Here is a 23179-nt window from a genome sequence, read left to right on the forward strand (position 1 = left end):
AGGGAAGCAGGCTCCCCGCTAAGCAGAGAGCCCGATTTGGGGCTCGATCCCAGGACCCCAAGATCATGACCTGAGCTGAAGGCAGAGGCTTTAACCCACTGAGCCACCCAGGTGCCCCAACATAATGCTTTCTTTAGTGGTACTGGCAGATTTGGACATGTACAATGGCTTTGGGCTTTGGTCCTTGGGAATCTTTCAAGCTCTTCACTGTCACACTGAGATTACTCATGAGTGGTTTCAGGGTCCTGAGCTCCTGGGCTGGCAGAACTCTTGACGACCGCAGACTCAGGCTGGACGTGGACCTAGATCTGCAGGCTTCTTATTGCCAGACATACCTTGATATATTGGACTCTGAGCCATCATCATGTTGGTGATTGTGGAACTGTCTTTCCTGCCAGTCTACACATCTCCTGGCATCAGATGGAAGTGCGGATTCTGGTGTGTGCCTGCGCTCTAATTCCAGCCCTGCCACTTACTACCTTGGGGAAGGGATTCTTGAGGATGTTAAAATTTCTCTGTGCTTTAGTGTCATCACCCGTGTGGTAGGGATGACAGTAGTACCTTTCTTCAAGGGTGGTTTTGAAGAGTAAAGGAATTACACATGTAGAATATTTAGAACAGGTCTATTATGTAAGTGTTCAGAACGCTGAAACTATTTTTATTGCCATCTGTTGCAGTTCCATTTTCTGTTCCCATTCTCTAGGGCTGAGACACTCAGCTCCTCACCCCTACCTTGTTAGACATTGCTGATTGTCTCTTTCTTCCCGAATCTAGAATGCAATATTTGAATCCTTCTCAATAGCATATCTGCATAAGATGAAACTGTTTGTCCACTCAAATTTTTCCGGAGTTCTTGATTTTATTTCTTGCTTCAAGACATGAATTTGATATGCTGATTCCAAGTCTGGGTTGATTTTTTTTTTTTTTTAAATAAAACTCCAGAGCAGTTGTATTATGAAAAGCATAAAAAGATGTTGCTTCTATAGCCAGAAATTGGGTCTAATTCTCACATGAGTTTTGCTGATGGATTACTTCTACCTTGAACCCCTTTCATTTTTTATTCAGAAGCAGATGAATAAGTCTTCCTATCAGGGATGCTTTGAAATGTTGAAATGAATGTGCAGAAATAGCTTAGTAATGGAAGCTTAATTTTCTAAAGCTATTATTAGTGCAATGGCATTAGTTCTTCAGGGTCTTTGCCATGATGTTACAAAGTTCATTTTTTAGTAAGACCTTGGTCTGTGGGCAGTTAATATTTCATGAGTTTTCAAAGAAAAACGAGAACAAGGTTAGGAGAGTCCTTACCACATGCCAGACTTTAACCTGAGGGCTTTATATTTACTACATACCATAGCTCTGTTGGGTTAGGTATTATTGCCATCTTACAGCCGAGGACACTAAGTTATAAAGAGATTAAGCAACCTCCCAGGGTCCTGTAACTGGTCAGATATATAGAGCTGAGACTCAAACCCCCAGGGTCTGATCGCTGTGCAGGCAGCTTTAACACCTAATTATGCTGCTACCTGCAAAGAATTAATTGTATGGAGAAGAGAAGATGGAGCCCGACCTGCCAGGCTAAGCGATTTTACATTTATTTGGCAGATTGCGGAAAGCCACTGACGGTTTCCCTGTGGAATGGGTGACAGAACGAGAGCCGGGCTTTGAGGATTTGTGCCAGGTGCAGCACGTGGGCTGGTTTCAAGAGACATTAGAGATCATTGCTAGAAGCTGAGAAGAAATGTTCACATGGCTTTAGGGACCAGCATTAATTAAAATAAGACCTTGAGAACGCCCACATTTATGTGTGCCCGGGAGGAGGAGTCCTGGAAATGTAGGCAGAGAAGTTAGAGGAGTGAGACCCAGGGCGGTGAAGTGGCCCCTGAAGGAGGTGACTTGAGAATTGAAAACCGAGAAGGTTGGAGAGGACTGGAACAAAACCAAGACTAGTGGGTTATTACCGTGTCCCTACCATGAGACTGGAATCGTGCTAGAGGAAAGTCCACATAAAAATGTCCTTTTGTGCCACGGACTCTACTACTTGTGAGTGAGATCCCCCCTTGGCAAGTTTTTAAATTTTTCTAAATCCTGGCTGTCTCTTGTAGAATATGGTGACCTAAGACCTTTCTCTGTCAACATGCCGTGAACTCTTTACAGCTCTGAGGTCTGTAATTCTGGGGTTCAAGCTGTGAACAACAGTAATGGAGCCTGAGGTTGTAAAGGTTTGGCTGGTGATGCAGTTGACCATTTTAGGCAATGCAGAATGAATTATGTGCCCTGTAGATATGAGAGGAGTATTTCCTCTCAAAATATCAGGAGCATTGTGGTGATAGTGGTAGCAAGTGGAACGAGAAGACCAAAAATGATATAGGAATGAAAACGTTGAGGGAATTTACAAGGCAACCACAAATATTCCCTAGAATGTGAGGGAAATTCTTCTCAAGCCACTTATTTCAGACAGAATCTGACTGGTTTCTTCTGGAAAATTGAAAAGGCCATGTCCAAAAGACTTAGCAAAGATAGCAGGTAACGTAGAGTGAGCTTCCGGTTCCTCTAAAAAAACCCTTTGGGATATCTCCCAGAGCCCTGACCCTCGGGGATATAATTTCTCTTTACCAGACTGTCTCCCATCACTACTTCTCAAACACACAGATCACCTGGGGGTCTTGTTAAAGCACCAGTTTGATGCAGTGGATCAAGGGTGTGGAGCTGCAGTTCTGCATTTCTACCAGGTTCCCAGGTGTTGAATACTGCTGGTCCATGGACCTCACTTTGAACAGCAGGAGTCTAAAGTATTTTGCTCTAGGTCTCTCAACAGATAGTCATATTTAGAAACAGTGTAACAGTTCCCTTCTCAGACTCATCTCGGGGAGTACACACCCATGATGAGCTCTTGATATCAACGGATGTATCAGTTCTTACTTCTGTCAATCATTTGTATTATTCAGGGGCATCAATAACTTGAATTGTTACGGGTGCAGGTTTTTTTGTGTTTTTCGTTTTTTTTTTTTTCCTTCCCCTTCTTTAACTGAGGAATTCAAGCAAATCTGTTCAGGAATAGGCACGAGACTACAATATAAAGTTTTTACATAGAGTTAAACATACATTTACTGTATGACCCATGAGAACATATGCTTATTCAAAGACTTGTACTTGAATGTTTAATGTAGTGTTGCTAAAAGTAACAACAACAAAAAATGTGAAAAGAACTAAATGTCTATTAGGTGGTGACTTGATAAATAGTTGTGGTAGAGTCATAAAATGGAATACTACGTGACTGTATAAAAGGAGAGGATTCCTGATATAAGCAACATGGACAATTTTTTAAAAAGCATTTATACTAATTAAAATAAGCCAGATATAAGGTTCTTGTCACATGCTTCAATTTAAATGAGCTTCTAGAAAAAGCAAAAGTATTTCGGTAAACAGATCAGGGCCAGGGAGTTGGCCTTAAAGAGGAAGATGGGAACTTGGGGGCAGAGGTTGATGGAAATATTTAGTATGATTTTAGTAGTTGTTACATGACTGTATACATTTGTGAAAACTCATCAAATTGTACACCTGAAAGTGAATTTTATTATAAAAATTTTATCTCAATAAAGTGAATTTAAAAAATCAGCTACAGTTATTAACCCGTTAACATATAATATTCCTTGGAGGTTATCTTATGAATTGGGTATTAATATAAGGAAATAGAGAAAATTTCCACTCTGGGAGAAGAAATGGGTCTCTGGGAGAAAATATGAATAAACAGGAGGAATGTAAGAAGTTCCCTTAAAAGCTTCTTTGTGTATTTTCAATGTAGCTGAGTCTGAAGAGAGAGATCTTGGAAAACAGGAACTTCGGTTCATTTATTTTTAGCATCCAGTATAGTATGCTATTAGCTGAATGATTTTAGTGTGTCCCACTGTGCTATTAAAAAACAAAATTCTGCTGAAAAGTCATTTCTGTCCTTTTTATATTCTTTGCAGTAAGCACAACCAATTTTCAGGAAAGGATTTGGTCATCTGCTTTGGCAGGGAAAGCTTAGCTTTAATTAGGTAAAAAGATCTGTTTACATCTGCTAAGGATGAAATCTGGCAAAAGCAATGGGTTTCTGGACACACTGAAAGAAGAGTGTGTATATGTGTGGAGAACTAGCTGCCTATCATTGTATTAGCCGAAGGATTGGGGGAGGGGGAGAGAAAGTTAATTGTACATGTTTTCCCTTTGCCATGCAGAAAGAAAAAACTATGTATTTAGAAATCAGCCAGAATGTATACAGTTGGTCCAATTTGTTGAAACTAGACGGTTATTTTGCGGGTGGTGATGCATATATCAAACTTTCTATTTACTCAGTAACGTCAGATTTTTTCCCCCTTAATTTGTATCAGACAGTAATAACTCAGCATTTCAGATTTAAACTTTACTTTTTCAGGTATAAGAGGGCATAAGAATTTTGTATGTGCTACTCTTTATTCTTTAATTATGGCCTATTGAGAATTATCAGGTCCTTCTAGCAGAAATCTCATCAAGCAGAGTACTCTTTAAGATTTATTTTTTTTAATTATAAAGTAAACATTTTTCATACTATAATGTTTCTAAGTGTATTTTAATAAATGCCTATATTTAATGTGTATCATTCCCTTTTTTACTTTAAAAAAGGTGTTATGTGAATATAAAGTTGATGATGTAATAGTTAAAAAAAAAACGGTGATTATAGTTTCCCATATGTACAATTTAAAAGTTTTCCATAATGTACAATTAAACTCAGATCTGAGTTTGAATTCTAGCCACTGTTGTGGTAATTAAGCATCTCTAGCATGGAGATGATAATATACTTGCTTTCATCATCATGTGTGAAAAGGGCTTAGTGCAATTTTGGGCATTTGGTGAGTAACTTAATCAACTGTGCTGTTGTTTACATGATCACCAGCATCAAAGGGTAGAGGTCCTTTGTATGTTAACAATGCTACCAGGCACATTTGGATCATCCAGTTAGTAATAAGGACCATCCTTAAAAAAAGAGGTGGCAAATGAGTTAAAGAGTACTGAGCCCTTTATGTGGGTCACTGAGGGGTCCTGTGTGTCTGTGTTGAGGCTCGGGCTATATGGAGATGGCCAGGTCTCGGAGGCTTAGGGGACCTTTGGGGCTGAACCAAAAAATCGAGACATTACTACGTGGCTAGAGCTGGAGCTAATCCTCACAGGGACATGTGATGACAGCATAGTCATGAACTGAGCAATCAATAGAAAGAGGAAGCCGGGCAGCGTGTATGATCTGCTGGCCAAGTTCACACAGTCTTGAGTGTGTCAGTGTGAGCTGAGGACTGGTGGAGAGCTGTGTGGAGAAGGAACTCCGGGAGGGCTGAATGGGCACTGGCTGCCAGCCAGGCCACCTGGTAAGGCTGTGGAGGTGAGCCAGGAACAGGGGCCCCTGCCTAAGGGGAGAGTTGTGGCTGAAATCCTGCCCATGCCAAGATATTGTGTCCACATGGCAGGGGTGAAGGGCTAGAAGGGCCATTCTTTTCCAATACGCACAAAGGTGCAGGTTGTTGGGTAAGACCGTTGAGCAGCAGTGCATGGTGTGCAAGGCCAGACCGAGGAGTGGAAGAGCGGTCACTGTCCTCACTGAGGCAGCAGGGGGCCTGGGGAACAGAGTGGATGGGGACATGGTTCAGATACAAGTGACTAAAAAATTGGAAGTTTCGCTGCAGAGCCACTGGGGTGAGAAGAGAAGAATGTCTGCAGACTTTGCGAAACAAGGATGTCCTCCAGCGAGCTGCCGGCAGAATTCAGGCCTGGTGAAGGAGACAGCGAAGATCCATGGGGAATCCGCTAGAACCTGACCAAACTGTGGAGGTGTTACTCCAGGGCTCCTCAGGCTCCCTTTCCTTGGGCTGGGATCAGTCCCAGAGCCTGGGTGGACCTGAGCCTACAGACAAGAGGGGCGTTAGGAAGCATCTCCAGCCAGGTGTGGTGGGAATGTCATGGAGAGGCCAGGCAGGCTGGGTCTGTGTGCTCAGTGTCTGGAAGAGCGAACACGAAGAGTGTTTCTTCCTTCATGTTGTAGGATGCTGAGATACCCACAGGGCTTTTGTGCTTGGTGAATAGAACAGTTATTCCAGAGCTGTTGCTGAACGTGCTTTGTTCTAGCTGGATGTCGGTAAAACAAACTCCTTTTGATTTGAGAAGGCATGAGGAGAGTCCAAAAATAAAAATCTGACCACTTTCAAGTGTCATTCCATAGGATCCGTTGGTTTGTTTGCCTTTTTAAGTAATGCCATCAAGCTTGCCCTGAGGCTCAGGAATGTGCATTGAACCAAACACTCTCCTGTTTGCTTCTCCCTGTAGTAGAGTTTGAGAATCACTGCCGTAGGGCACTCAACAGAACCATGGAAGACAAAAAATAATGGGTTTCCTGAAATCCAGCAGAATGAGTTGGGAAGGGCAAGGTTGGGAGTAATAGGGTTTTGCTTCTGTCCACTTTGTGATTGTAACCTTCCTCTTGATTTCCTCAATCCCTGGAATTTATACTGCATAAGGAGCTGGTAGGATAGACAAATGAGACAAGTGTTTTGTAGTGCTTAGTCTGGTGTCAAAAAGATGCACTCATTTATGAAAGCTCACATCAGGAGAGAGGCGTACAATGCATGGGCTCCCGTCAGAAAAGGGTTGGAGTTCTGGGTCTGTTATTTGTCAGCTCAGCAAAGTTACTGCTCCTGTCAGGGCTTCAGTTTCCTTATCCATAAAATGGGAGCTGTAAGTTTACTATTCCCTTCATGGGGTGGCTGTGAGATTACAGGAGATAAATCACCAAAAGCATTTATCACCTGCCTTGGCGTGTGATGCTGAATGCTCCTATCTTAATGATTCTGATCAGTCATTATCCATTAGGCTTTTGCCACGTGCTAGGCATTTCTGGTAAAAAGAAAAAATGCAAAGCATCTAATTACGGAATGTGTAACTACATTCAACAGCTATCTACTTATCGTCTGTATGACAGGTATTAGAAATGCTGAAAATGCAATGATAGACAAGATGTACTGTCTTGCTCTTAGGGAGCTCAGAGTCTCATCCAGATGACTACTATAAAATCTGTCATGGTCTCTGGATTTCAGTAAACTCATATATTTTTTTTTCCTTCTGTTGTTCTCTTGCATGTACAATGGCAATGATTCTCAAACTTTGGTATACGTAAGAATGATTTTGGAGGGTGCTTGTTTCAGTGCACATGTCTGAGCTCCAGAGATTCCAGTCCCGTAGGAGCTCAGGAATGTGCATGTTACCTGTTGGGTCACCCCAAAATGGGTACCCCAATAATGGGTCCGTGATTAAAGGAGCGAGACTGATACAAAGCTAAAGTCGAGCAAAGCTTTATTTCGCGCCAAGCATCAAGAATCAAACCGACCGTCAAACAGACCGGTCCAGTCCGCACCTTACAGAGAGGACGACCCCTCCCTGCTTTCCAGACTAACTTCTATAGAGCAAAGGCCATGTGGTTGGGCCTGGCCACACACAGGTGGCCAATGAAATTGTAACACACAGAGAAAGCTGCACAGTCATACTAGGTGACCAACTGAATTACAATTTACCCTAGTAGACATTTGAACCAGCCTATCACCTAGTTCAGAATTGGCGCCCAAAAGGTGCCCAAAGGCTGAGGCCCATACTCCTTGGTAGCTAGGAAACAGTATGCGCCCCCACTGATTGAATACCTCTACCTGGCCTGAACCACCCTTGTATTTGGACTTTGTTACATGGGACTGGTTTCTGGGACTTGTTTTTAAGTAAATTTTCCTGGGCCGGGGGTGGCGGGAGGTGCAGAGTCAATTTAAGTTTTACAACAAAATGGCATTTCAACCGGGGTGGGCCGCTCTAGCTGAATAGGCCCTTACATTACCAAGCCCCCATCGGGTGCAGACCCTTGGACCTGCCACATCATTTGGGGGCACGCTGCCCTGGAGCCCTTTCCCTTTCACAGAGATCTGAATTTACTCTTTAGGAACTCTAGCTGCCAAACAAGCATTGTCAGGAAGTTATAGATTAGAACTATCTTTTGGGCTCCCCTCACTCACACCTTTGGTCTTGAGAGACAGGATGACACCAGGAATAGAACTATGAGGAAGAAATGGTTAGACCTTCAGTCTATTTCTGTCTTTCAAGCTGTGTGACCTAGGGCAACTCAGTCTCAGAGACTTTCAGTTTCCTCATTCACCAGGAAGATCATACGTACGTGCCATTTATCAAGCTTGTCTTGAGCCTTAAGTGAAGTGAGGGACATAAGAGCATTTTATGAACTTTAAAGCTCCATATAAGACACACTTTTGTTATTAAAGAGAAGGGAAAACCATTGCCCAAGATTGAGCTCACTTTGATATATGGAGAGTATACGTAGATCGATATATTATAATTTGAGAAGAAATAGTTGATCTCTGCCAATGATTCCTGTTCTCCCCGTGATGGCTTGTACCCACACCTGAGATAAATAATTGCTTTATGACTTAAATTTTGTAAAGAATGTTATCGGCACCCTGGTTTTTGGAACAGCTGCAGCCAAGAAGCTGGGTCTGTCATGTTTCATGCCAAGATCTTGAAACTTGTTTGTTTCCATAATGGAAGCTCTACTGGGCTTTCCCCCACCCCCCCTTCCCCTTAAAGAAGGCACTCTATGTTAAATTCTGGTTTTCTTTTGAAATATTAGTTCAAAGCAAAATGGTCATTCCATTTATAGAATTATAATTGGAGAATCTGTTTGTTACTGAAAATTTTTTCCTACGAGCCGGCAGAGGAACTATACATGTGTATCGCAACGTTATCTGGGCTGGCCCAGTCTGCTTTGCAACTTGAATATGCTTTGAATTGCCCCTGAAATACAAGAGAGAGGCCAAGCTTCCTAAATTTTTCTCAGCTGGTGTATACAATGGCTCTTCAAGAGTAGGTTCATTTTAATCTTTAAAAGGAAAAAGGAATTAAAAAAAAAAAAGAACGTTATTAGTGAATGAAAAAGAAAATCTCGCTCTCATACTTCTGTGCTTTGTAAAATAATATATGAATTTCCTGAAGAATGCATTTTGGGGGAAGAGATGAGCAAGTCGAATTGTAAATACTGAGTTCGTTCTCACAGTCTTCATCTGCTGTTTTATCTTACATGTAAATAGGCTTTTAGAAGTTTGCTGGTACTGGTAAGTGGCATCCACATTGGGTGTTTGCATAAATGATGTTATTCTTGGTGGAGCCTTATATATCTGAGCATTTAGGCAGATTGTTTTGTGACTGTATTGGCCCGTGGTAAAATACCTTCTGGGACAGTCTTGAGTAATTTAAAACTGTTTCAGTTCAAGTCTATCTGGTGGATTCCAAAACTCCCAGAGTTGCCAAACACCCCAGATGTCTGCCACCATCAGCTTGTACAACTAAAGGGGGTTAATTACGGTGTATTTTCAAGGGAGTCACAGGATATATAAATAATCCCATTGTGTTCTTTGGAGTCTTTTATATTTATCCTCTATCCATGTTTGGGTAATACCTACATGGTGGAGGGGAGCATTTTGCTGAGGTCACATCAGTCAAAGGGATGAGACAAGCCAAGTCCACATCAGTCCCCTGTGAGCACTGATAGGCCTGTATCTTGTGATCATGAAGCGTTGCTCATGGCCTTTGGTCGGGACTTAATATGATCAGGTCTCCCCTGTATGGACCCCAGTTCCCTGACCTTTCTCAGGGCACCCAGTACGAGGGGAGGAGGGAAAGCTAACATTTGCTAAACAAGTATAAGGGCCAGGCTCTGGGCTAGCTAACTTCTCTTCCATTCTTCAGTTAGCCATTTCAGTGATGCAGCTGACATCCCAAAGGCCTCACTGTCTTAGATTTTTACCGATAATCCCATACCTTAATTCTATCACTTGGATTTTACCAAGTATTTCTTAAGAAACATAGAACCATACCTTTTTTTTTTTAAAACCTACTAATAATAATCCTGCTATTTCTTGCTTTTTACCATGAAGAATTTAAGGCAATTTAAAAAAGAAAACAAACCCATAGTACATCAAGATAGCATATATTACAAATGGCTGAGGAAGACAAAACAAAGTGGAAAGAGATGTGCAGGCCTGAGGGGATGGGAGCAGCAGATCTAGATGTTCCTTACATGCTTTACTCCCTTTGCCATCAGAGGAAGTGGGTTTTCTGCCAAAACCACACGCAACTACCTTTTCCTGCTAAGACAGTGAGAATGCGGCGTAGGCTGCATCAGAAGAGACCAAGGCTCACTTTGGCTTTCTCAAAACCTGTGTATATTACAACTTAGAAAAAGAGCATGGCAAACTTTAGTTTAGGAAACCAACAGCAGTGAAATACACAAACTTATTCAGCATGTATTTTGTGCCCTAGGTTGTGTGAGACAGCCATCATTTGGGGTCATCTACCTAATAAGTCCAAGAGGTAGTTTGTGTGCTCTCCCTTGTAAACAGGTGAGGATGAGGATACTCCGGTTGGAAGAGGTCAGCTGATTTAACTAGGGACCCCCCCCCCCCAGAGTTAAGTGGAGCTGGGCCATAAGTCATGTCTTCTGATTGCTAAGCAGTGTTGACTTTTCAAGGGGAATTATGTATACTAAGGGAGGTGTGTCAAGTTAGCTCATTTACCTCCTCTATTTGCTTTCTCCTTACATAGGCATTTCTAACTAACTTATAGGGCATGTGGGTGTGATGGCAGTAAGAAGCCACAGCTGACAGACGGCAAGGGAGGGGAAACTAGCCATCTCCACTGCATGAAGACTGCTTAGCGACAGTCCCACACCCTTCCTGGTTCCAGAGAAGCCTGGCACAATTATGACATTTGTTAAGATGACCCACCTTGGGACGCCTGGGTGGCTCAGTTGGTTGGACGACTGCCTTCGGCTCAAGTCATGATCCTGGAGTCCCGGGATCGAGTCCCGCATCGGGCTCCCGGCTCCGCGGGGAGTCCGCTTCTCTCTCTGACCTTCTCCTCGCTCATGCTCTCTCTCACTGTCTCTCTCTCAAATAAATAAATAAAATCTTTAAAAAAAAAAAAAAGATGACCCACCTTATCAAGGAAAGTTCAGATCCTGTTTATTATAGTCTACGTATGAAGACAAAGGAGTGCTTTAAGGGTTTCATTTGGTCTTATTTTATTGTTAAAAGGGAGACAGCATGATATTATTTAGAAATGTATCTCCTCAGACTCATGATGTCCACCCTGCCTTGCCATGATTGAGGTTAACAGATAAGAACAGGAATGGGGGGAGTGGCATGTGTAATTGCCCAGATGAACCAGAAACTTGATAAGAGAGGCAAAGAGATGGCCTACTTGTTTCAAATCACAAGCATTGGGAAATCTATTATAAGAACCATACGATGTATTGTCTTTTGCATTGAATTGCACGTGGAAGTGAGAACTTACTCATTCCTAGGAAGCAAAAGTGAGAACTAAATATGGTTAGGTTTTTAAAAATGTATATGTCCTATAAAGGGTTTTTAAAATGATATTCTAGAGAGGATAGTGTCCAGGTTTTTATCCATCTATAAATGTATAATGGACCAAACTGTCTATGTAGTGCAAAAACAAGTAAGAAATTAGCTGAATTTACCTGTGCTATGATATTGAAAAATCAAATGGGTATACGTAAAAGTCTATAAAAATTGGAGATGTGGGAAATATTTTTTAGTAGATTTTTTTCTTAGTTTTTATAAAATGACTTTTTTGTTTTTTGTTTGTTTGTTTTTTAAGAGGGAGGGAAGAAGGGGGCTGTGGGAGAGAGAGAGAGAATCCTAAGCAGGCTCCATACCCAGAGCCCAACTCCAGCTCACGACCCTGAGATCACGACCTCAGTCAAAATCAAGAGTCGAACACTTAACCGACTGAGCCACCCAGGCCCCCTTCCCAGTATTTAAAAGTTACACAAAGGACCTGTAAAAATTACAATGTATAGGGTGTGCCGGGGTGGCTCAGTGGGTTAAAGACTCTGCCTTTGGTTCAGGTCATGATCCCAGAGTCCTGGGATCGAGCCCCATATTGGGCTGTCTGCTCCGCAGGGAGCCTGCTTCCCTTCCTCTCTCTCTGCCTGCCTCTCTGCCTACTTGTGATCTCTGTCTGTCAAATAAATAAATAAAATCTTTAAAAAAAAACTACAATGTATAGCTTTGAAAAATCATTTTGAGCAGTGAAGAAATGCAATGTTTGTTTACATCTTAAGGCATATATTCACTTTCTATGGAGAGAGTGAAAGATTTTTTTTTTAACGGGTCTGAAAACAAGTTTTGGATATGGAATATATGTGTAAAATTCTGTTCTGAATGAGTTTTTTTCTTCTCTAACATGAGAAAGTAGTATGGAAGCCACCAGCTTTGAAACAGTGGTGCTGTTTGTTGGTTTACCTGCCATGTTGTATTGTCTAAAGAGGCTGAGGAGAGAGAGAAAAAAATGCTCCCTTCCTGCAAATTTAGTGGATATTTCCAAAAATAATAGCCCTACATCATTTACTTCTCCTTTCCCTCTGTGTTTGTTCACTGATCTTGTATTTGAGCCTTTGCGTGAACCCATCTATAGAACAAATAATACTGCCTTTTCTTTGGATTTCATTCCTGTGTTTCAGGTGGGCCAGCCATGAGAGGGTACCTTGTGGCCATATTCCTGAGTGCTGTCTTTCTCTATTATGTGCTGCATTGTATATTATGGGGAACAAATGTCTATTGGTAAGTTTTAGTTTTGCTCTTCAGTATTTTTTTTTTTTTTTTAAGGAATTTATTTATTTGAGAGAGAGAGAGAGAACAGAGTCAGAGGAGGGTCAGAGGGAGAGAATCTCAAGCAGACTCTGCACTCAACAAGAGCCTGATGCGGGGCTCGATTTCACGACCCTGAGATCATGACCTCAGTTGAAACCAGGAGTCAGTTGCTTAACTGACTGAGCCACTCAGGCACCCCATTATTTTTGCTCTTTAAAAATAATTCCCAAACTAGGCTTTCACAGAGACACACAAATGATACTAGAGGGACCTATAAAACAAACAAACAAAAAACAACCTCTTTAACATTTTGAACCTTTTCTAATAGCTTTCCATTATAAGTTGGAGTTTTACCATTCCAGTGTCTTCTATGTTGTACTCTAACAGTTTAAAAACTGATAAAATAGCACCTTCTTTTTATTGACTTTTCAGTGAAGCAGTGATGTTGATTGTCTTTGGGATATAACATTCCATATATATTTCATCTCCTTGAATTGATGGAATAATTTTTGGACTCAGTGGTACTTGACTATTGAACCTAAAATAAGAAATTACTGATTAAAATATAGACACTACATATAGTTCTCTTTGTTTAAAAATATTTGGTGAATATAGGTGTACATTATGAAACCATGTGACTTTAAATGTCACATATAAAACTTGGAAGAGGCACAGGTAATTTTATTGCAAAGAAAAACGTATCAAATAAGCTTTTAATCGTTTTCCCTATTGTTAGTCCTTTGGCTAGGAATAAAGTTTTGATGACCTTTAAATCCTGAGTGGATGGTTGTATATGATATCAAAATAAATCACATGGTAATTTCCTGTCTTAAATTCTCACTACTCTTTGCCAGTTTTTCAGTAGGAGATCCTAGATCACGTTTCTGGGTTTTGTTTTGTTTTGTTTTTTTCCTACTAGATAAAAAAAATTGATGCTTCTGAATTTATTTCACCACTGGTTGATTGAAAAATTATTGTAATGCTCCTCATGGAAGGAAGTTAGGCAGATGGTCCCTGGGAAAACCCAATGCCAGGTGGGTAGGTTTGGCCCTAAGTTTCTAGACTTTGGACTTATATACTGAGCTAGATGACTTACAGGGTTTATTACACACTACATGAGGGTTATACCATGGGGATCTCTCCTTCCATCTTTGCCATATCTTATCTCTGTCCCACACTCAGTAATGGAAGACAGAACAGAAGAGAAAGCAAGGAGTTTACCAGATGGCTACTTCCCTACAAATCCTATTGTGTGTCACAAGGGGAATGATAAGGAAGACAATATAAAGAATCTAAATTCGACACAGTCTTTTGTCCTCAGGGTTTGAGGAGTGTTCATGACACGCTTAAGGTAACACACTCACTCCAGTCACAGAAAGTACCGTGGGAAATTACCTCAGGTGGGTTTTGTGCTGTGAACTTGATTCCTTAAGAATTATTTAAGACAGATACCCTTTTTAAGCCACTCAGAGTTTGTCTTCACAATCTCCTAAAAGGTCTTCTGTTTGAATAAGCTTAGAAACCAAGTAATAGCTTATAGTCCATTTTGTCCTCTGAATATAATTTTGTTTTTATGGTCTAATGTCCTGGTCCACCATATTTACATACCTTCCTTACATATAAATCAAGGGATTCTTGTCATTTGTGGTATTCACCAAAGATGTTTTTCTGATAAGGACTTCATTAGCTTCGCAGTTTAGAAACCTAGAAGAATTTTTTAACAAAAAAATTGAAAATTGAGACCAATTCTTTTAGTTTGAGTCCTGTGATTATAGAAGAAATTGGATTAGTTTTTTAAGATGAGTTCCTCACATCATTGATCATTAACATCTTCTTCTTATTCTTTTTTTTTTTTTTTTTTTTTTGACAGACAGACTTTACAAGTAGGCAGAGAGGCAGGCAGAGAGAGAGATGGGGAAGTAGGCTCCCTGGTGAGCAGAGAGCCCGATGTGGGGCTCGATCCCAGGACCTTGAGATCATGACCGGAGCTGAAGGCAGAGGCTTTAGCCCACTGAGCCACCCAGGCACCCCATTAACATGTTCTTCTGTTAAGCAGTAATGAAGCTGGCTAAATCTGGATCCTGTCACCATGTTCCCTTCATTTATTTTTGTTGTCGTGCTCTGTCTTGTTTCACAATACCCTTTTAAATTGTGGAGACAAGCAGTCCATTCAGGAGACCCAGAAGGGCCTAACCTGTGCCAAGAATAGAGAGGAGTTCCATATGGCTCTGAATAGTGTGATTTGTGGAAGCCAGATCACAAGGCTGCATCTGTGGAATTGCAGGTCTGTGTTTCTGTGGCAGGTGTCCCCAGATGTGGCATGGAGGACCGAGATAGCCATGAGCATGGGTGTGTGTTGGGTTTCTCAGGTTCTGGGTTGGGGGGATTTCTAAAAAGTCAGCCTGCTTGAGGCCTCCACAGTGTGGTAATCCTGGCCCTACTTGAAGGCTTTTTGTTCGGTGCTCACTGAACTACTTCTGGGTCGCTCGTCACCTCAGCCTTTCTCATTCTCTTGCCTTGTATCCATGCATCCTCCAACATATGCAAGGTACTGTATACTCATATACTCGAGGGCTTCTGTGAGAATTTTTAATTCCATGACTGAGTAGCCTTGAGGTGGCGGCACTGAACAGATTCCCAGGGCATTCGTTTTCCTCTGGGCAGGCTGCCTGGTTCTGGTTTCTGACTGACCCTATTTTTGTCTCATAGGGTGCCACCTGTGGAAATGAAGCGGAGAAATAAGATCCAGCCTTGTTTATCGAAGCCAGCTTTTGCCTCTCTCCTGAGGTAAAAATCTAAAAGAAACTGTGACGGACGAAATGTTCAAAACGTGTTTGTGATCATTTTTCACACTTGTTTACTTTTTTTCATGTAAATCTTAGCAGTAGAAAGTAGACACTCTGTATTTAGGAAAGAGCTTGAATATCCTGTCTCTTTTTGTGCTTTTAGTCAGAGCTCTGCATATATTTTCAGCAAAGCCATTGAAGAACTCAGTCAGACCAGTATTCTTTTCACACAGGTCAGATTAGAGAGACTGATTTGTGTTTGATTATAAAAAAGTGAACTATTCTTCAGGGTTTTACTTCCCCGCCCTTGTTGTTCCCATGTTGTTTTTCACCTTTATTATTTTGTGGCTTTTTGTCCCTGGCCTCTAGGTTAAACTTTATGATGCCACCTTTTTCCTGACTTTGAGGGACTTTCAGTGAAGTACTTGGAATGTAAATAATGATCTTTATATGGTAAAGCCATATAAAGCACTTGTAGAATAGCCACAAATATTCTTTTCCTCTGTTCCCTCAACTTTGACAGATTGCTGGTCAATAGCTTCTAGAGAAATAGAGATAAATGACAGTCTGGTCATTTTAATTGTGTAGAACAGGTATGGGCTTTTCAATATTTTACCCACTAAGGATCAAAAATGTCTATTTTCTTTTAGTCATGTTACTGCACCTTTTCATTACTGGTTCTTAACCTCTTGGGGCTATAGATTCCTTTAAAATCAACTCTCTAGGAAACTGCAGGTACAGAAAACATTTCTGCCTATGATCACAAGTATGCATGGCTAGTACCACTGCAAAGGAATATGTTTTACTTTGGAACCCAGTCTACACTGGGATAAATACGTTTTACCTTGGAACCCAACATGTATAAATAAGGCTGGACCCTTGAGAGTGCTGTCACAGTCACAATTAAGTCTAGGGGACAGATCTGCGTCAAGCAGGAAAGGCTCATCCTCACCTGTTTCCTTAGTCTGAACATGGTGTGAGCTCTCACGTAGCTCTGAAGACTTTAAGCTTATGGGACTTGTCCAAGGTTAGTGGCTCCTGAGTGGCAAAGCCAAAAGGAAACCGGAGCTATGTTACCCCTCTCCCACTGCAGTTTATTTCCTTCTTGTCATACAGCCCCTGAACCCCCAGGGCACTGTGATCTGCACCTGCAGTTTTGAAACCAAGAGAGCAGAGCTGATAAGACTGGAAAATGGGGTCAAGCGTGAGGGTCAGAGTGTGCGATAGTTTGACTCGTTCCTTGTCTTTAATTAAAAAACCTTTTTTTTCTACGTCCTACTGACTCCATAAAGAAGTAGTATGGAGGTGAAATTCCTTCAGTCATTTATTAAGCATATGTAGCCTGCTTACTCTGTGCTGGGTGCTAAAATTGGGGGCACGGGGACAGAAGCACATCCCACTCTCCTCACACTGCTCTCTTGTCTGCAACAGGACCTGAGTGGGGTCAGCAGGGCAGGACAGAGCAGGCAATAAGAAGACAACACCCACGGTTCTTATTCTTGAGAAAGTCTGAATGATATCAGAAGAGAGTTTAATCCTCAGCGCATCGAAATTTTATTATATTTTTATTTTCACAGCTGACACAACTTCATACATATGGAGCTTTTAAATCTGGGAGTGGCTTAGCACCCATGCTTTTATTTTCCCTTATTGCCTGCTTTGTCTCTTCCTGCATGTGGCTAACTTGTTTTCGCTTGGTATTGGTTTGTTTTTAAATTTCGATTCCCCCTCGCTAGCCCCTGAAGCTATGACGTAATTTTCTTTCCACAGCCTGGAAAGTGTTTGCACTCTGGTTGTATAGTTCCATTGCATATTCCATTCTGTGATTTTTAAAGAATTTTAAAAATAATTACACGTTCACATACAGTCAGTATATCAGGAAGAGTACTATACTGCAGTTGTCTTCAGCTGTGATTTTTAGAAGGTTACAGATATGTAGGCATTTGGGAAAATCACTTTTTCCTTTTCTTGCAGGTTTCATCAGTTTCACCCTTTTCTGTGTGCAGCTGATTTTAAAAAGATTGCTTCCTTGTATGGTAGCGATAAGTTTGATTTGCCCTATGGGATAAGAACATCAGGTCAGTAATATTATTCTTTACCTAGCCCTAGTCATGTGAATGGTGTTTGATGTGAACCACCTATTTATGTAATTTTAAGGCCTTAAAGGAAATGCTTTGGAGATGGGATGAAGGAAATTAAATTTTAATATAAAAATCCCTACCCCTTTTTGAGGCAGTGTAGAATTTAAGAATAAAATGGCACATTTGTTGTTTTTATTGAGAAACTGCTTTTTACTTTGGTTTAGCCCCATGGTATTATTCATGCGTTCTCATGCTTTAGTTGATTCCAGTGTAGAATTAGCAGGGTAACCCTGTGAGTTGGGTTAATGTCCTTTCCAGCTCCCCTTTCCGCCTCTTTACCTCTGAGTTTTGTTTATTCCATCAATTTAAGATCTAGCTCCTGGATCAGCCTTTTGACCAGAGGGTGTTTTACTTTTGCCAAATTGAGAGAGAATCCCTCTATCTACTAACGACAGAATAGTTTTCTCTTGGCATGTCGACAGGTGAACTGGTTAGCTTTACATTGTAGATCTAGGCGAGACCCGGAAGCCCAGGAGGTGACAGGCTTACAGTTTTCCAAGTTAGATTTTGCATATTCATATGATCCTGGTGTATTGTATGCATGGGTGTGTATATGTTTTAAAAATATACCGCAGAGAATTTGATAATACAGCTAAATTTACTGAAAATTGGTTTCTAGACTAATGTCAGTTTGAAAGGCTATATTCTGTACTAGAATTCTATACTACATTATACTAATGTCATTTGATGTTGATATTTATTGTTTTCAGATTAAGCATCTTTTCTTTTTTTCTTTTCTGGACTTTTTGTAACGTGTCCTTGGAGCATTTTTGAGTGTGCCTGTTGAATAGTGCTGGCTAAGTGCAGCTGTATTGTTAATTTTCACCATGGAATAAACCCCTGGGGCCGTTACCAGTTTGAAATGGGTTTGGGGGAGGGAAGGGGACAGATGGCTTACTAAGTACCTAAGAAGCCATAATTCCTTTTATTTATATTATTCCATTTGTTTTCTAGCGGAATATTTTCGACTTGCTCTTTCAAAACTGCAGAGTTGTGATCTCTTTGACGAGTTTGACAAGTGAGTTTATTTCCTTGCTTTTGTTTGACGAGTTTGAGCTAATGGGGTTCAAAATGTGCACACCAATTTAAAATGTCTTCATACAAGAAGATTCCTTAGTATTTGTGCATAACTAAAACCTTTTAGTAGTTATTTCTGTGATACTTCAAATAAAATACAAAATTAATTTAGGAGCTGCATAACTGGTTGTCTCAAAGGTTTGCAGAGAGCCTTACGATGATGAGCAGCGCTAGTTCCAGGTCAAGATACTGTATTCCACATTCGTCTTTTCTAAGTTGTTGGTACTGAAGAATTAACTTATAGCCTCCGTTGCTCAACTCACAGCCCCCTCCACGGCTGTTTCCTGTACCTTCCCATGTATCTTTTTAACATGAGGATCCTTTCTGTTTCACTTGAATATTGGATTTCAGAAGCACTCTCTTCCTCTTATTCAGAATTATACTGGAGGGAAGCAAACAGCTTGTTTAGATAATACATTTTCTGACTGCAAAAGGTCATTGAGTTTGTAGAATACTCTGGTGTCAGGTTAGCTGTGTAGGAATGAAATTGCTAAAGATAGACTTCTTAGCAGGTATACTTACTTGTAGAGAGGTAGAATTTCTTCTTAAATTTTTAAGCTACATTTTAGGATTTGGCCAGTGGTCCCGTTGGATGGTACAGGTGGTCTGCAGATGTCAGGCCTCCACTGAAAAGGAAAATGACAGAATTTTCCCTCTTGCTCAAGAAGACAGGTGAGCTATTTAGTGGAAACATAAGTGAGGGGTAGTGGACAGAGGTATGAAAATGGAGATAGACTTTACAGAATAGCTAGAGGAACAGTGCTCGATTTTGTCTGAATTTATCTCCTTTTTCTCTGGGAGCCCAGATTATGAGTGTGGATTATGTAATAAATGTTGCTCATTTCAGCTTGTATTTACTTGTTATCATTTAAAACTATGTCTTCAACATAATTTCAGTTTTTGATTGCATATCAACACCAACCGCATATGTTCTTTCCTCACCTAAAGTTTTATAGCTCCAATGGGTAGAATATTGTTTTATGCAAACCTTTGGCATATGTGCATTCTATCATGCTTCCCAATTTTTACCATCAATCTGCAAACTATCCCTGATAATCCCCCCCCTTTTTTTTTTTAAATGGGGGAATTGAAACTAGACACACATACATAGTTTTCTGCAGTCAGCAAATGCTAGAGCCAGGATGTGAATCTAGAGAGTTCTGTCCAGTGCCTGAATGTTTGACATAAGAGTAACCATCACAAGATCCTTGTCCCTGTAAATGTGAGCTACTGTCAGGATTCTTGGGGTGGGGGGTGCGACTAGAAGTTTCATTCTTTCCTGGTTTTTTAGAACTACATTGTACTGTATGTAGTTGCTTTCAGAAGCCCTTCTCACACAGGTGTTCATCATCTGTGTGTCCCTCAGGCAGGCTCTTCCCTCTCTTCTTGCTGACTTGACCTTGCTGTTCCCCACCTTTTGTCCTTTGTCACTGAGCATGTCCCCCACTCCCACCCTCAACCCGTGTCAGGCTCTGAGCATCACCCGAATTAGGAGAGGTGGGTGTGGGTGGTGAGGAGGGATTAAAGATCTTGCTGATCGCACAGGAGCCCTTGAGTCTGAAGTTGTCAAGGGACTGAAGTAGAATAAAATAATGTAGTCAGAGACTTTTCAGGTAGAGAGGGAATGGAGAATGTCCTTGTAGGATGCCCGCAGAGTGCACACAGGGGATGCGTTCAGATACTGAGTCAGCGTTGCCGAATGGCTTATTTGACTGTGCAAACCTGGTTCCTAGGGACTTGAGAAAGTAGTTTGAAAGCAGATCAGAATACACTTATGACACTATTACATTCTATATGCACATTAACTTTTGGGATGGGTTCACATGTAATAGTAAATTATACCTATATTTTAAGCAAGTCATTCTGCATTTGTCTGGAAGCCACTGTACAACACAAAGACTATAACAGAACAATCCGTGCCTGAGCAGTGTACTTTACATAAACTCCAGAAAGGCAGAATATACAAAACTACCTTATTGTTGCCTCCAAGTCACCTCACTTTGGTCACCATATATGACCTTAAACATCTCCCATTTCTCTTCTCCACCTGGGAAAATTGCTCCAGAGGAAGCAGACTCTAGAATAGACTCTTTTTCAGGCAGAGGGGGTGGACTACCCCAGCCAAGGTGTGAGGAGGTGGCCATACACAAGCCAGGTGGAAGCTTCATGGGCCTGGGCGGGTGTAGGCTGCTCTCTCTTTGTCATAGGTCTGTAGGTTGGGCAGGGCTGAGCAGGAGAGAGGGGGAGCTCGGCCTTTCCCAGTCCCTTCTGCTCTGGGCTGCTCTCTTCATGGATTTTATTCTCCCTCTGTCCTTTGTCCCTTCCAGAAAGGTTTAGACATTTTGTCATTGTTTCAAACCCGAATCCTTTCAGTTCTACCAGATCCAAGTCCTGGTTTTGTTCGTTGCATTCCCTCGCTTGTGTGATGCCCTCCGTTGGGACACATTGCACTGTGAATGGCAAAGCTCTAAATATCAGATGGGTTTACAAGATGAGAAGCTTCCCCTTTCTCACAGGTGTGACTTAAATGAAGCCTGCAGGTTGACATTCCAGAGCCAGTCTGCTAGGATGATCGGCAGGGGCCTGGGCTGTTCTGTTTTGAGTCTGCCATTCCCATATACAGAGCTTCCTCCTCAATGTCCAGTATGATGGCGGGACCTTCACCCATCACGGCTGCATTCTGGCTAGTAGGGAGGAGAAAAGGGGAAGGCCATACCCCTGCCCATTAAGACTTGCCTCCTGCTATAAGGACATTGCCCAGAAATCACATACAATACTCTTTTACACCCAGGAGTGTGCTGCAGCCAGTAGCTTGAGTAGTTCTTCCCAGTTCCATGATCAGTGCCATCAAGGTAGAAAGTTGAAATTAGCCACTCGGGGTATTTATACCATAGAAATGGGCAACACTGCAAACCAGGGCTTCTCCTATCATCTCTTTTTCTCCCAGAGAGAGCTGGTGGTTAACATCAGTTAGCAGCCACTAGATTGTATCCCATTGACTAGGGATATAATCACAAGGTCACACCGAGCTGGAAGGTAGGTGAGAAATGTAGCCTTAAAAGAAAAAAAAAAAAAGTCATCTTTATTAAAAGTGGCTGTATGCCCACATTAAAAAAAAAGTCCCATTTTAAGGGACAAAGGAAGCCTTATTGAGGGGCAACTGGTCTCCAAATATTTAGGATTCTGAAGTCAATTACATGACTATATCAACCTAGTTGAGTGCTTGAGGAAGCCATCCATGGTTTGCCTCTTGGAGAATTAATCACCTGTGAAAGCTGTTGAAACATATTGGTGTTGTAGTTCATTTTGAAGTGGCATTTCTTTTTTTAAGTTTTTAAATTTTATGTATTATTTTATGAATTTGACATTTTTTTTAAAGATTTTGTTAGAGAGAGCCCACGTGCAACTTGGGGGGCAGAGGGAGAGAGAGAGGGGATCTCAAGCAGACTTTGTGGTGAGTGCAGAGCCCGACATAGGGCTCGATCCCATGACCCTGAGATCGTGACATGAACTGAAATCAAGAGTCAGCCGTGTAACTGAGTGAGCCACCCAGGCACCCCCTGAAGTGAAATTTCTCATGAAGGACTTGTTACATGTGCCATATTGGTCGGTAATGTTAGTAGAGTAACTGAGGCAGAGAGAACCTTTTTCTAAAGCTAATACCATGAAGAAGTTGGGTGAGAAATAAACAAGGAAGGGAGCAGGAGTGTGTGTCTTTGGCCATGACACTTGTGTGAAAGACCCCTGGAGCTAAACCATTCCAGGCTTGTTCTCTGTTCTGCTTCCTCCTTGGCTATCCACTCCTGGTTTGCCACCAAAACACAAAACAAACCAAAAAAACCAGACTCACCTGTACGTTTTCTAAGTTTTTGGTCACCTAGTAATTACAATAATTTGCCTCCCTTTGTGTAATCGTATCTGTTAGAAAACTTTTGTGTTATAGAAGATTGCTTTTCCCCCTAGTTTTGTGACAGGGATCCTCTGTTCTCTTTGAAAAGAGGGTACCTTGCAATGGGACAGTGTATTACTCGTTTTATTTATCTTCTTATTTTTAGTATATATATATATATTGGACTTTTTCCTTCGTATTGTTTGAGTTTCTCTCCTGAGCAATGGCCCAGTAGGTTGGGGTGGGGTAAACACTGGACACTGAACACTGGACACTGTCCTGTTTTGTGAAGTCCAGGGAGCCAGATTCTGAAACAAAGTGGTGAATGCTGGAGATGGTCAGAGGCAGGAAGGGTGGAGATTTGCTCCAACTCCCTCATTTGAAAGGTGAGAGAACCAAGGTGATATGGAAGGTTATGTGGAGGTCTGCAGACTTCTGGTCTCAGGACCTCCCTCCACATTTTAACAAGCAGAGAAAAGATAAGAAAGACCCTGCAATTGAATGTCTTGAACTGAGCATAATCTGAAGAGATAAGAGCAAGAGAATTCTGGATTTGTGAATTCT

At 41.4% G+C, this 23179-nt stretch overlaps 1 protein-coding gene across 9 annotated transcripts in view; it reads left to right on the forward strand.

Annotated features, from left to right (window-relative positions):
- The window catches only part of ST3GAL6 (ST3 beta-galactoside alpha-2,3-sialyltransferase 6), a 59117-nt gene that overhangs the window by 20900 nt on the left and 15038 nt on the right, over positions 1-23179 (forward strand). For 5 of the 9 annotated variants that reach the window (XM_047722879.1, XM_047722890.1, XM_047722872.1 and 2 more), the window contains exons 3-6: positions 12593-12692; positions 15432-15509; positions 17483-17586; positions 18604-18667. In XM_047722879.1, the coding sequence (XP_047578835.1) occupies positions 12604-12692; positions 15432-15509; positions 17483-17586; positions 18604-18667 (335 nt within the window). In that variant the 5' untranslated portion in view covers positions 12593-12603. Of the gene's footprint in view, positions 1-5356; positions 5379-5508; positions 5528-12586; positions 12693-13641; positions 13757-15431; positions 15510-17482; positions 17587-18603; positions 18668-23179 lie in introns of those variants that run through there. The other 4 variants (XM_047722904.1, XM_047722929.1, XM_047722908.1 and 1 more) reach the window with 4 other exon arrangements.

Source organism: Lutra lutra, chromosome 1 (genome assembly GCF_902655055.1).
Source record: "Lutra lutra chromosome 1, mLutLut1.2, whole genome shotgun sequence".
Lineage (NCBI taxonomy): Eukaryota > Metazoa > Chordata > Mammalia > Carnivora > Mustelidae > Lutra > Lutra lutra.